The sequence below is a fragment of the Colletotrichum phormii genome (assembly GCF_030913505.1).
Source record: "Colletotrichum phormii strain CBS 102054 chromosome Unknown BDP81scaffold_24, whole genome shotgun sequence".
NCBI classification, from domain to species: Eukaryota; Fungi; Ascomycota; class Sordariomycetes; order Glomerellales; family Glomerellaceae; genus Colletotrichum; species Colletotrichum phormii.
This window is the reverse complement of record NW_026851466.1, coordinates 540183-553377: the sequence shown is the minus strand read 5'-3', so window position 1 is coordinate 553377 and position 13195 is coordinate 540183. Positions and strand designations below refer to the sequence as shown.

The window sequence follows — 13195 nt, the reverse complement described above, 5'->3', positions numbered from 1 at the left end:
ATTGTCGACCAACCGGTGTCCAACGATACCTCGCTACATTGAAATCCCCCGATGATGACATTGCCCTCAAATTCGACCGGTACAATTGCAATAAGATCTGCGGGGAGATTATGACCCTCGCGCCCCCGGGCCATCAAGAACCTCCGGAATGGGACCCCTCTCTAGGCGAGCTCATAGTGGTCCCAGATCCCGCGAAGAAAGCTGAAAATGAACAGGACAAGATGGGCGTGCTAAGAAAGCCAATTTGGGGGACCATACACAGGATCTGGAGCCACGCCGTCGGGCCCGTCGTCAAGAGGGACGTGTTTGACCTCTTTGGCGCCTTCAAATTCGCACATCAGACGGCAGAGGGATCTCGAGAGAGGTTCACCTGGACTCCCGAATCCTTACTCCCAGCGCCTAAATCGAGTGGAGAGGATGGGGAGCCCGAGGCGAGAAGCATCACGATTCATTTGCCGCATGATAACAATATGAAGATGAGGGGCGACCAGCTTCGATGGCTTCGAGAAGCATGCGCCACGGTGGACATCACGAAAGAGACTATAGAAGGGGCCTACCATTGTCAAGGTACCCGTTGATTTATTCGGTTCGGAGTTTGAGAAGGAGAAAGGCAGGGCGGGATCGAAGACGGTATCTAGGTTTCCTCTCATGATCGTTTGCAAGTCCCTGGGTTGCAGGAGTTACTTGACGTGTATTTTATGTGTCTAGAACGTCCTTGGAGTTTGTATTGTACTGTCAGAAGACTGGAGCTTTCTCACATTTGCTGAAATCAGAGACTGCCGTACTGAAATCCATGGCCGTTCCCCCCAAAGCTCAACTATCGAGCCTCTCGTCCATCACCAAGTCATATACCTTGCCTTGGAGCAACCTTTAACCATCCCCAGGCTTCCTACCTATCTCCAACCTCGGACAGTTCCCGCCGAGCACCTCAAATCACCCTCGCCGGTCCCTGGCCATTCACCACGCCACCAGTCCGACCCAACTCATTGCCCACATCTCCGTTTTCGCCCGCTCCCCCTGCGCGGCTCTCACTTCCTCCACTGGCACCGCCGGCGACACTCCCCCGGGCGACCGTGGTACTCCGTCCCCTGCGCGGTCCAAGGTTGATGGACATAAAGGTGAGCCGCCTGACGAAGCGCATGTACACGAGGAAGCAGAAAAGTAGGAAGGAGACGACCATGATGAAGGAGAGGAGGCCTACTAGGGTGTTGACACTCGCGTCGCTTGCCATTTTGGTTTTGGTTGGTGGTGGTTTTGTTAGAGAGCTTGCGATGTTAATGAAGATGCTGGTGAACTTGTTAATTCAGTAATCAGGGAACTCGATGCCAATGCTTGAGTGACTGACGGGTGGTTTGATGGTGACAATTGCGACCATGAGATTTGGCTTCTTTTATGCAGCTCGAGGTAGTCTTACTGAATCACCTTCATCATGGCTGACAATGCCCCATTTTCTCGGTGGAAGCAGTGAATCAGACAGTTCTCTGTTACAACCACATGGCGCTGCTTCACTACGCCCGAGGCATATCGACATGTATACCAGAACCGTTCGGAGAGCAGGTTCCCGAAGCGCAATCACTCTACATCACACAGTGAGTACAACGAGGACCAAGTTCTTAAAAGATGTCAAGCGATTATGATTATCAGGAGACTATCCCATATGTGACAATACCGAAAACCCAGATCCTGAAGCCATCAAAAGCAAAGCGAAGGGTATAATGCTATGTGCAGCCCACCAAAATGTTGTATCCCCGTTACCTGATTTCCCCGAGAACCGACCTGTCCCGGTCCCTACCATACCAAAGACACCTGTGACACCGTGTATTCTCCGTCGCCCTGTCCGCACATTGTCCATTCCAGCCCCCCTCCGCCCCTCTTCGACTTGTCTTCTAGAAAGTCCTACATGATTTGACCGGTACCAGTCCAAGTTCTCCCCTGTTCTATCCCAACCCCTGTCCCCTTCGCGCCAGTAAAGATAAATGCAAAGATAATATGAGATGTATGGGAGGTAGAGAGAGAGAGAGAGAGAGAGAGAGAGAGAGAGAGAGAGAGAGAGAGAGAGAGAGAGAGAGAGAGAGAGAGAAAGAGAGATAGAGGGGAAGAGAGAGATAATGAAAACGCTGTATAGGGTATGTTGGGTGTTGTGTTGTGGGAGGATGGATCCAGAGCAAGGAGTGTCGTTGCAGCGCAAGTGATGTGATTGTAGTGATGTGGAGGTGATTATCGTGTATGGTTGAGATTGCCGAGACGTCGTCCAGATAAGCGAAGTCAAGTGCCACGGAGAGCCGTGGGAATGCTGCTAGCGGTACACCGAGGGGGTTTGCAGCAAAGGCGAGAAAAGTCGTATTGGTGGTAATGCCTAGTCGTTGGTGGGGTAGTAGTGGGCGGTCCTCTATGGGGGAAAGATGAGCAAAATGCAACCGAGTCTATCACCAAACAAGTCGAGGACAAACGCCGTTGTATCCTTCTATACGGGCAGTGGGCAGCTCGAACTGCAGTCATTCCTGAAACAAGTATGAAAGTGTCTCGGGCAAGGAGGCAGATGGTGTGTGGTAGGTAAATCGACGCCAAGATGATGAGCCAGTCCAGGCCGCGAGAGTACGCGTCGCTAGCAGCGTCGTGGTCGGAGGTGCATCAGTCCGCGCCCCGTCTTTGCCGATCTTGGGGTTGATAGCGAAAATGCGCAGTGGAGGGTCGGACTGGCTGCGTGAGAATAAACTCAGCCGCGCCACCCGCGTTTGTGAGGCGAGTCGAGAGCCAAGGAAGGCGTGCTCTGGTTGCTGTGATAGTGGTGGTGGAGGCTGCCACTGATCCTGGCTCGGGAAATCGATTTCCTGGCCAGAACATGCTTCCTTCTCCTTTTCGTGACAGATGAGCCGGCTCGTCCTAGGTCGTTGATTTAGGGCGCTTGTCTAGGCTTGAAGGCCATGTGAATGGCTCGGGTGAGCCCTTGAAACCCATGTATGGAACACGGGAACGCCAATGCACGACCGAAGAGGCCCGGCGGGAAGGCAAGCGAGTGGTCGAAGACAAGCCGGTTGGCAGACGAGTCTGGAGAAGACAGAGTAAGTGACTAGCATTGGGAGCAGGCGGATAAGGCGCGGTGTCCTTCGGTAGCTCCTTGACGCAGATGATGTACGTCATGCAGGCCGGACGGATGCAGGCGACCCCTCCAACAGACGATCACCAGATACAACCCCCAACCCATCATGCACGAAGGAAACGGCTAGTGATTGGCGACGTTGAGGGTCGAGGCTCGGATGCGTTATCGAAGTGCAGGCGGGCAAACTCGGTGGTGATAGGTCGTCTCGAATCGTTCCGTCATGGATAAAAGGCAAAGTGTGGTCCAGAGAGGTAAGTTAGACGCCGCCTGCCCCTGCTGTTTGTCCGTCGTGACAATGCGGTGAAGGCTCAGGGAGGGTTCATCCATACTGAAAGCTGTCAAAAAAAAGAGGGAAACATCGAAAGATTCCCCCGCCTCTAAAGGATGGAAAGAGAGACAGGGTGACAGTCTCCCAGCTGAGACGAGTCGGCGTAGAGGGAGGGGGGAGGAGGGGGGAGGATGGTGCGTCGGGGAAAAGTGGCTCGTAATTCCCAAAGTCGATGCCGGAAAGTGGAGCAGGCGGTGCCGGTCGCTGAGCGGGGCAGAGGTGATTCGCCGACTCCAGCTAAATCGGGAAAAGTGGATTCGGTTCCGGAAGCCTCCATTGGTCTGCGCCACAGCAGCTGACAGCACCTCCGGGTCTCCACCCATCCACACCAAAGTCCCAGACCGTCAAGCACCTCAGTGAACCTAGGAGCAAAGACCGGGACTGCGACGGAGGGTATGTGTGAGTGTGACCGGGGGGGTGGGGGATAAACCCGTGGACCCCTACACCACACCTCCATCTTTTCCTCTTGCAGCCTGTCCAAAGTCGCAGCCTGACCATCCCCAATCAAGTCAACGACGTACGACTTGCTCTCCGACGACATCTCTTGATGCTTCCCTTCTCTTTGTCCAGCCCTGCTCTTGTTCCCGTGTTTCGTTCACGCGCTTGTCCTGTGTGTCTCCAAGCCCCTCCGTACCCCTGGCCAAAAGTAGTGACTCACTCCATCAACTCTCGACAAGACTTGGGTTGCTTCCGGGATATCACGCTTGCGCCTCACCAGACGCGAAGCACGTTGCCTCCTTGGCCAGAACCTCGTCGCTCACCTGGCCCGCCGCCATGCACCCTCACTCCCACCTAGGTGCCTCGCGGCATCAAGCCCGTTGCGCCCCGTCCCCGTATCCGCCACCACCGTATACTTGGTGACTCGGGTTGTGGTGCGCAGCCATAGACTGATACTGCTCTGCGTAGGTGGTCGGTGCATGCATCGCTGGTATCGTAGGATCCCAGCGTCCAGGGGCCGATGGCGGTGTATGCTGGTTTCCTAGCGGAGTCTGAAGCCCGCCGCCGTATGAGTGGGTCGTCATCGACCGACTATCATAGCCGGTAACAGCTGGTAAAGGTGCAGCAAGACGCAGTCCAGATTGCCGCGGGGACACTGATGCAAGTGCGGGAGAATGGTTGCGCGGGGGCCCCGTTGAGTACGCCGGCCAGCTGTGCGTGCTGCCAGTGATCGACCTCGGTGAGGTCAAGCCTTCGTGGTGGTGGACCTGCGATGGAACACCATAGGCACTGACATGGTCCGATGCAACAGTTGGGGCTGGCGGTGTTGGGAGCGGCGGAGGATACGCGTTGACCGGTGTGGGCGTCAAGAGGTGCGAGGCTGGAAGAGTCGACGAAGGGCTAGCGCTGTATTTGCCAATGATCTTCTTCAGTGCCGATTCCAAGATTTTCCACGGGAAAACTTTGACATCCTTCTCAATGTTTCTGGGCTTCGGGTTGGGGAATCCCATGATGATCTTGAAAAACTCTTCCGAGTCTGCCTTGGCCTTGCTCACTGTCAAAGGCCGGAAGCCCTCGAGGTTGCGACGGATGCGGTTCTTCTCCTCCACGGTAAATCTGGCTGGAGCAACGACCAACTGCTCCAAGAGGTAGATAGTGTCCACAGACGTGACGTAGCACTCGTTCTTCTCCGCCCACCAGATGCAGCTGATGCAAATGCTGTTGGGTGGTCTCTCGTTGACATTGACGGGCCGGAAGGTCGCCGTGAGAGTCGATCCGGTCTGCTTCTTGCTGAACATGACGATGCGTCTTCGGTTCGACCATTCCTCGGGAGACCAGTCGATAGACATGGTGTCGAGCTTGCCAACAATCTTGAGTTGGGCCTTGTTCGAATAAGATCCCCAATGATTGTATCCAGATTGCTGTCCACCTCCAGGAGAGCTGGGAATAGAGCTTGTCCTGACAAGCAGAGGCATCGTGGCAGATGGCATGGGCAGCGGCGTCAAGCTAGGACGGGAGATCTGCGTGTGTGTAATGGGGGGGCCAGGCGTTCGTCCATATGCTTGCCATCCGACCATCGGCGGCCGCAACGGCGGGGGTACTGCCCGGGCGTAATGCTGCTCCGGGAAGGAGTTGGTTCGGTAAGCGCTGAGCATGTTGTTATTGTTGTTGTCTTGCGAGAATGAGTTTCCATAGGGAGACTGGGCAGGTTGTTGCGGCGCTGTAGCAAAGTCGTACGTATTTGTATTGACTTCGTTGCCGAGCTGAGTGCTTGCTGACCTGGGGGACTGATGCTGTTGCTCAGGTGACTTGGACAGCTTCCTCGTGATGCCGTCTGAGCTAGCACCTGGGCCTGCTTCGTGATATACAAATTGGCCCGCCGCTTCCTTCATGACTTGCTCGCCGTTCTCTGTTTCGATCAAGACCAAAACTGGCACGTTTTCGCTGGCACAGCCGGTGACCACAAATGGCGGTGCGTCGGCCGAGACAGTGAACATGTAGCCGTTGCTATCCTGGGATTCTTTGGTGGGTTGTGCAGACACCTTGTTCGCGCCGAAAACGAGAGAGTAGAAAGGCGCTACGGTGAGGAGATCGTATGGCGAGTTGATCTTGACTTGCACTTTGGTGCCTGCCATTCCAGAACTTGGTTGATATGATACCACAGATGGGTTTACGCTGACGCTGACGGGCATGTACGAGCCGACCGCGCTGTTGGCTGCAAATGCCTCCTGATTCATCTGGGCTGCGGTGAGCTGACCTGCACTGCCGTGCTGCGCAGGATAGGTTTGCGCTCCATATTGCTGATATCCGGCATCCTGATACCCACGGGATGAATCATACCCTGCAGAAATCGCGCCGTGTCAGCCACTGCGCTTCAAAGCTTTTGTGCCAAATCTTCCATTACAACCGAATAGATCACAGCAAATTCACCAAACTCGGCCACAAGGAACAAACGTACCGTGGATTGGGCCTGGCTGTGGTTTCCCGTAATGGGACATGGGGAGGAGACCGCCCGGCGGGGAATCGCCCCGTAGGTCTCCGTTGGCCCTTGCGACTGCCTCTTCGTACTTGAGAGTCACCGTTTCTGGCGAGTCAAGGCCTTCCTCGCCGATGATTATTGGCCTTTGCGGGTGGAAGTCGGGCTGTTCTCGGCGAGGCACATCTCGTCAGCCTTACCGCACTCCGCAAGATAACTTGAGGCGTTGTGCAGTGATGCGACCAACGTCTTGGGGGTGGCTCGACTCCACGTTGATTTGACTCACCTCAAAATGCTTGTAGGAAGCACACTCAAACTTCGCAGCAGACATCCAAGCTGTAGAAGAGGGTGCACTTGGGAAAGGATGCGTGGTCTGGTGTCGGGAAAATGCAAACCACTGTTTCGGGAGCAGTGTTGCAACGATAGGAAGAGACTATGGCCTTGTGGAACCGTCGAGGGACAAAGGGAGGAAGGGAGAGATATGTCTTGAGATTGCTGTGATTAGAGTCCGGGCGAGTTTTATTGAACAGGCCAAGGACAAGTGCGAGGGAAGGGAGAATTCCTAGTAGAGGAACGTCAGTCTCAGGAGATTCTCCCGGCAGGATTGGTTTGAGACACCGTACTCAGATATGTGGATGGCGTTTCCGAGCTGGCTGGTGGCGCTAGGAATTTGAGGAGATCGGCTGCTCTGATTATTGTGGAGGTTTGACGCGACTGGAATCGAAGAGCTGTAGAGGTCGGGCCGGGTGATGATACCAGGTTAAGAAGAGCGAAGCAAGTTGGGAGAAATGGAGAAAGCGGGAAGGCTGAGAAGATACCCAGGAGCGGCAATCTTAAACCAAGCTCAGCTCTTTGAGAGCAGATGTCGCGCGAAATGGACTCAGACCGATGCACCTGTCATTGGTCGCCGGGGCGCTGGCAAACCGAAATCTGAGATCAAGTTTCGGGATGACCCAAGAATTCCAACGCGTTGGTAACCGACTGAAAGATGCCGTGCTGGGTCTGTTCATTGGCACGCAAGTCAGCCTGAATGGCTCCCAAGGTAGAGCGCTGATGCTCCTTCGCAAGAACCACTGGCTGGACGGCAAGGTGCAGCAAGTGGCATGTCGGCTTCTTGCTGGAGTTCGTGGCCATGCACCAGCTTGCAGGCAGAGGAAGGGATCACGTACTCAACCGTCTAGGCCGGGGTGTTCGTCCGTGTTGTGTCCAATCAGGCCTAGGAGTTGTTGACAAACAGACGAAATTCGTTGACGATGCCAAAGATGTGGAGCTGAACCGTGCTTCGTTCGTTGGTCCTGCAGGTTGACGGCGAACCTGTTCGTGAGAACAAGAGAGTTAGAAACAGGCGTGCTTTGAAGGAAACAAGGCCCAAGATCCCGCAGCACTCGTGCGTTTCTCCGGCGAGAAAAGAGGTAGGTTTGCGAGGTCCACCAAGCCAGAAGTGCCCGGGAATCGAGTGTGATGATGCTCAACGGGCATGAACAGGTTAGGCGAACTCGGAAATGGGAAAACTAGAAAGAGAGTATGAGATGGGGAGTAAGAGGGAGAGACGAGACTGGGACTCAGAAAGTCAGACTCTGTCGCTGATTTTGTTGCGGGGGTGAAGGAGGTAGATGAGGAATGTTGACGAGGTACGGGGCAGTGGTGTTGCATTTCTCGCAAAGGTCTGATGGAGAGAGATAGCAAAGTTCAGTCTGTCTCCCTGCAGGCCAGGTATGGTACATGTGTTATGAGTGTCGAAGGGAAGACGACGACGACGAGTTCTGTGGCGATAGAGAGGTTCGGCCGGACAGATCCACACGGGAGGGAACAGGGACCTTGGGAAGATGGATATTGCTTTTCGTCTGCTTGCCGCACTAACAGAAAGCTCACGTACCAATAGCTCCGTCTTGGGGATCCCGACAACCCTCCCTTACAGTAGTACCCCTCGTCGTTTCTTTTGGAAAAGGGCTCTGCGTCCTTCCCTAGCCAGTGGAGGTAATCTGGTCCACGGGGAAGAAGCGGGCAAGCAGGGACTCAAGACCGGGTGGCATTTGTGGGGATGAGGGGAGGGGGGGAGGGGGGGTGTGTATGGTACGGGTATCCGTACAAGAAGCAACCTGAACGTGGTTATGGATTCTTGTAGAGGACTGACAAGGCTGGGCAGGGATAGGGGCTGCCGTTGGGATGCGAGGTTCCAGTTGTCTTATGAGCAACAAGGTCTCATTCATATGAAGAGAAAAGGGTGGGGGAGCGGGAGTCAGTCGTTCATTGAGGATGGGTGTTGCGCGTGTTTGAGTGGCTGTATGTATTCGTGGATGGTGATGATGATGTATAGGAACCGCTTCAGCTGGCAAGATTTGGCATGCAGTTGGAGCAGACACTTGCTTCGTAGAGGATTTGGGGGTGTGACAAGGGAATAAGGCTGTCACCCATGTTGGTGAATTTGCTCTTGCTTGCTACTCGGACACCGTGGACAGGTAGGGTAGCTTAACCACTCTCTAGCCCAAAAGCAAGACACGGGGCTGTGGTGTCAAAAGCGAGAAGCAAAAGAGAGAGAGAGAGAGAGAGAGAGAGAGAGAGAGAGAGAGAGAGAGAGAGAGAGAGAGAGAGAGAGAGAGAGAGAGAGAGAGAGAGAGAGAGAGAAAGAGAGGTCTCTCATGCAGGGAGACTGAAGGGGAGAGACTGTTCGTAATAGGGAAAGAAGGAAACGGCCGTTGCAGGAAGAAGAAGGGGAATGACAAATGACAGGGAACATTAGGAAGCTCAGAACGAGGGGCCTGGATCCATAGGTAGGTAGGTAGATGGATGAGAAGAGGGCAGAAAAAGAGAGAAAGACTGAGATTGAGGAGAGGAAAAAGGAATTATGGAGGGGACTCACTCGTCAAGATCGGCCGTGATGAGCGGCAGCGCACAAGAGGCAGTACCGGGGTATTGCTAGGTACCTTACGTACAGATGATGTACGGCACAACCAGAATACTCAACCAAAAGACTCACAAAAGACACAGGAGATTCTAGTGCAGTGTTGCCGTGTTAGTCGGTCTGGTAGGAAACATATAAGCAGAGAGGCCGTCAACCCCTGGTCGCTGTTGCTTGCAGTTTTGGAAGATGCACGCTTATTAGGGCGGGAGAGCTTCAGATCGACTTTGCGTTCAGACAGAGGAACTGAAGAGAGGAAGCGAGAAAGAAAAGAGTGTGTGAGAGAGTACATACACTCCGTACCTAGTGAGAGAGAGGGGGGGGGGGAGGGGGGTATCGTGGAAAGAGAGGCTCGAGGCGTGTCTCGATAAACCACAGCTGGGGCTTGTAGAGTAGATGGGTTGATGTCTGCGAACCACGAATTAGCGTAATGTGATTGGCCATAGCTCCTGTGAGCAGCTGCAGCAAACCCAATGAGCGGGAGGGCTGGGATGAACGAGAGGAATGGCCGTAGACCGACTGTGGCATGTGGCCAGGATTAGGACGGACCGGGGCTCATCTAACGGCATGGAGGGGTGCGGTGGTAGTCTGTGCAATCGGGATACAAGCGGCACGCTCCAGTGTCACTGGATCTGGCTTGGATACTACCGACCGGCTGAACCCTTGCATGCGTCCGTCCGCACCCCCCCCCCCCCCTCCCCCCCAAAAGAAGTGAGCAACTTGCACAAGACCTGTCAGGCAATGTACAAGTGTGAATGTGCAGGAGGGATACCCCAGGCTAAGCCAACCCAGCTCTTCGTCCAATACAAACCCTGTGTGCTCGTGCCTTTTTTTTTTTGAAAACGGGGGGCATTGGGGGGACGTGAGGGGGGGGGGGGGGGGGGGAAGACGAAGACGAGGGGAAAGGATATGAATGACAGAGTGAGAGGAGGGCATCAAGCAAGGTTGGCGAGCCCATGGCACAGATAGCGTAGCTGAAAGAGGGCACATTTTGCTAAACTTGGGTTCATGGCACCATCATGGATACCTACCAGGAAAAGCATGGGAGCCGGTGGAAGACCAGGTGTGGGAAAATGGAGGAGATCGGGAGATCCGCACGAAGGGATGCAGCAACCTGGGTATAGAAAGATGAGACTTACATCTGATTCAAAACTCAGAGTGAGATCCAGGGACCGGCTTGGACCTAATGTCTCTTACGATCGTTCTCTGGATATCTGCTTTGCGGCCTGCCCGCCTCTAGGTACTAAGGTATATCCGCAGGTAGCGTACGATCAGCGTGGTTGTTGGAGGCTGAAATCCTATGTGCCAATGTGAGCCGGTCGAGCGTACAACAACCAACAGCAGGGCCTGGGACTGGGAGCGTTGGGTTGGGCCGGTGTCGTCCGCGGCCGAGATGAAAGCCGACGGAGATCTATGGAGATCTTGAGCCCAGCAAGGTATATCCGTACTAGGTATCCGTACACTACTGGCACGGTACTGCTTCGCCTCGACCGAAAAAAGGTCGTTGGGGGTCAAATTACTCGTCGGTGTCGCTTCGGCTGCTCGGGCTTCCGGGGCGCATCTGCCAAATGACGATCTCTGATGCCGCTGTGGAGTGGGCGCAAATTGTCCCGACTGGGAGTGCTGTCAAAAGTCGCGATAAACGGCGAGGTACTCGGCAATGTGTGAAGAAACCCGGCCAGGGCTGCTTTACACCCCCGAATATGCTTATTTCTTTCTTCGTCTCGGTCTCAGAGGGACGATCAATAACGCGTGATGCTCTCTAGTCTGTATTAGACGATGAAGGGCGGATCAAGTGGTGGTGAAAAAGACGGCGCAAGCGAGGCTTGCGACGTTTCTGTTACCGTATGGATACACTCACGACACTGCCTCTCTTCTGACTTCTGTCTCTGCCTGTTGCCTGCACGCGAGCGTCAAGAAGATGCCGTGGGATTTCTGTGCCTTGCCGGGGGTTTGATCTCGGAGCTTTCCTGCCCTGCCCCTGGCATTTGCTGCCTTGCCCTGCTCGTTTCTTTCTCAATGTTGCCTGTCACCACTAATTGGTCAGCCCAATTGCTAATAGTGCAGGTGAAGCACTCGGCCCCGGGGGCGATCAGTGGATTCATCCTCCCGCTGGAGAATAGCGTGACTGTAACCTCAGCGGTGACTGAGAGGGCTGTCGGGTCAGGTCGTTGAAAATGAGGGGACCATGTGCTGGAAACTTGACGACACTGAACATGTCGAGAATTGGTTGGCGATGCACAGATGCACATAGAACCAAAAGAGGCAGAGGTGGGCACTGTGCTGCTGCCCACTCGACCTCTGCTTCAACTTGGGCTTCTCGATCTTCTTCCACCACAGCCCAGCCAAGCACACTCGCAGGGCCAAGCCGGGGTTTCGCCGCCTCCACTGGTGTGTTGACACTCGGGCTCCCCTCCTTGTCCGCTACACTACACCCCCTTGCAGCCAGCAGGAGGCAGCAAGTTGCTGCACTAGAGGCTAGAGACGGGATGATCGACGGCGGGAAGCAAGCCAGGCGGCGACGCCTGTCGGGTGGTCCAATAAAGCTTGGTGGCTTTGCAGACCCGGGCAGTTGATTGAGATCGAATCCCCGTCATTTCTGCCCGAGCAGGGCCCCCCAGCGCAGCTGAACGCCCTGGTCGATATGCCTCCACAAGGACCCAAGTGTGTTTGTGTGTGGATTTGCGCGTGCGTGTGGAGGGAAATGTTGGGGGTTCCGACCTGAGCCGTCACCGAGGAAATCATGTAGGTAGAGTGCTGTAATGCCGAGGCCAGTCGACGCCGATGAAATCCAAAGCTGGGCGGACCGAAACCCCGTCCGCACCTGACTTATTGGGACTCAGCTCGGACTGCGAGCCATCGCAGTGTTTACTTCCCAGGACTCGAGGAGCCGTAGCAGTCTCCCGTGAGGAGCCTTGACGCCGGGGAGCGGGACGGGTTGGCGCCATAACCGGCCAATTTATTGCTTGGGCAGAGCAGAGCAAGCAAAGATGCCTGGCTCAACCGGGGGAACGTGGAAAGGGTCCAAAAAAGAGAGTTCAAGACTCACGGCACGGATTTGGCAAGGCCTGGCGTGGCCTGCGAATTGGCGGCCGTCTTGTACGGGAATAGGCGGATCTGTGTCTGGTTGTCTGCCCGCCTCCGCACGTCAACTCAACTTCTTTCCGTAGCGCCCGTGTCTCGCTGTCATGTCAGGCACAGACTTACTGTTCGCAACCCGAGTCCCCCTCCCCGTTGGATGGGCCTTCTTCGCGAGGTGCCTAGTGGACTGGCTTGGTGGACTTGCCGCTGTCGGTTCGTTCCTAGTGGTTGGTTGTCGGAGAGGCAACAAGCGTGAGACTCGTGTCTGAGACGACTGCACCTATTCCAGTTGACGGGCGGTACTTGGGGTGGTGAGATGGGAAAGGCGGGCGATGCCGCAAAGTGAAATGCGATGGATCGATGACAGCCAGCAGGGGGGTGTGGGCGTTGTCGACGACCGATTTCAGCAACAGTTGGTGCTGGAATCAGAACGGGTTTGGGCTCCAACAAATAGAGATTCCAGTGGCCGTCACTAGTGTCGGATGGTAGTCTCGCAGTGGGCAGGCAGTGGGATGGCTCAACGTCGACGATAGCCAGGGAACGGTTGCGGTCTTATATTCAACGTGGGTGGTTTTGGAAAGGTTGGTGGCTTCCCGCCGCGGCGTCTTTGTTAGACTCGGTCCAACATGGCAATGATGCAAATGCTGTCTCTTTTCGAAGACGTTGGTGTAGCAAAGTATGAGCTCAGAGCGAGTACCGACGGGCGAGTACCTGGCTGCGTGCCGGCTGCGTTCGCAAGCGACGCGAGCAAATGGCACGCTACCGTTGTAGGCAGATAGGCTCGAAGCAACAAGTGCCCGGCAGTAGTTGCAATTCTCTCAGTTGACGCAGTTGCTTGGCTTGCTTAGATCCGTCAGGTTTGTGTTTCCAGTC

The 13195-nt window shown here is 55.0% G+C and overlaps 5 protein-coding genes across 5 annotated transcripts; 1 reads left to right on the top strand and 4 right to left on the bottom strand.

The window, feature by feature from the left end:
• The first annotated feature begins 29 nt into the window (after positions 1–29).
• BDP81DRAFT_437763 (uncharacterized protein) lies at positions 30–906 on the top strand. The gene has a single exon (XM_060591260.1). The coding sequence runs from the start codon at positions 111–113 to the stop codon at positions 576–578; it is 468 nt and encodes a 155-aa protein (XP_060440531.1). The 5' UTR covers positions 30–110; the 3' UTR covers positions 579–906.
• A 22-nt stretch (positions 907–928) lies between these two features.
• BDP81DRAFT_398606 (uncharacterized protein) lies at positions 929–1231 on the bottom strand (the record flags this gene model as incomplete). The annotated part of the gene is made up of 1 exon (XM_060588483.1): positions 929–1231. One exon carries the CDS (start codon positions 1229–1231, stop codon positions 929–931), a length of 303 nt encoding a protein of 100 aa, XP_060440530.1.
• Positions 1232–1610: 379 nt separating this feature from the next.
• On the bottom strand, positions 1611–2068 carry BDP81DRAFT_437762 (uncharacterized protein). Its single transcript, XM_060591259.1, has one exon. The coding sequence runs from the start codon at positions 1850–1852 to the stop codon at positions 1649–1651; it is 204 nt and encodes a 67-aa protein (XP_060440529.1). The 5' UTR covers positions 1853–2068; the 3' UTR covers positions 1611–1648.
• Positions 2069–3309: 1241 nt separating this feature from the next.
• Positions 3310–4103, bottom strand: BDP81DRAFT_110388 (uncharacterized protein). Its single transcript, XM_060581473.1, has one exon. It carries the CDS (start codon positions 3967–3969, stop codon positions 3478–3480), a length of 492 nt encoding a protein of 163 aa, XP_060440528.1. The 5' UTR covers positions 3970–4103; the 3' UTR covers positions 3310–3477.
• Positions 4104–6947, bottom strand: BDP81DRAFT_110387 (uncharacterized protein). The gene is made up of 3 exons (XM_060581472.1): positions 6629–6947; positions 6325–6508; positions 4104–6207 (listed from the first exon to the last, which is right to left on the bottom strand). The coding sequence occupies exons 1-3, from the start codon at positions 6671–6673 to the stop codon at positions 4238–4240; spliced, it is 2199 nt and encodes a 732-aa protein (XP_060440527.1). The 5' UTR covers positions 6674–6947; the 3' UTR covers positions 4104–4237.
• Between the last annotated feature and the right edge of the window lie 6248 nt (positions 6948–13195).

Excerpts from the sequence above, each read along its gene's own strand:
- BDP81DRAFT_437763 (XM_060591260.1), top strand. The coding sequence starts at position 111 with ATGACCCTCGCGCCCCCGGGCCATCAAGAACCTCCGGAATGGGACCCC.
- BDP81DRAFT_437762 (XM_060591259.1), bottom strand. The coding sequence starts at position 1,852 with ATGGACAATGTGCGGACAGGGCGACGGAGAATACACGGTGTCACAGGT.
- BDP81DRAFT_110388 (XM_060581473.1), bottom strand. The coding sequence starts at position 3,969 with ATGTCGTCGGAGAGCAAGTCGTACGTCGTTGACTTGATTGGGGATGGT.
- BDP81DRAFT_110387 (XM_060581472.1), bottom strand. The coding sequence starts at position 6,673 with ATGTCTGCTGCGAAGTTTGAGTGTGCTTCCTACAAGCATTTTGAG. Across the intron at positions 6,509-6,628 it reads CTTCCTACAAGCATTTTGAG|CCCGACTTCCACCCGCAAAG; the intron begins GTGAGTCAAATC and ends CGCCGAGAACAG. Across the intron at positions 6,208-6,324 it reads ACAGCCAGGCCCAATCCACG|GGTATGATTCATCCCGTGGG; the intron begins GTACGTTTGTTC and ends CGATTTCTGCAG.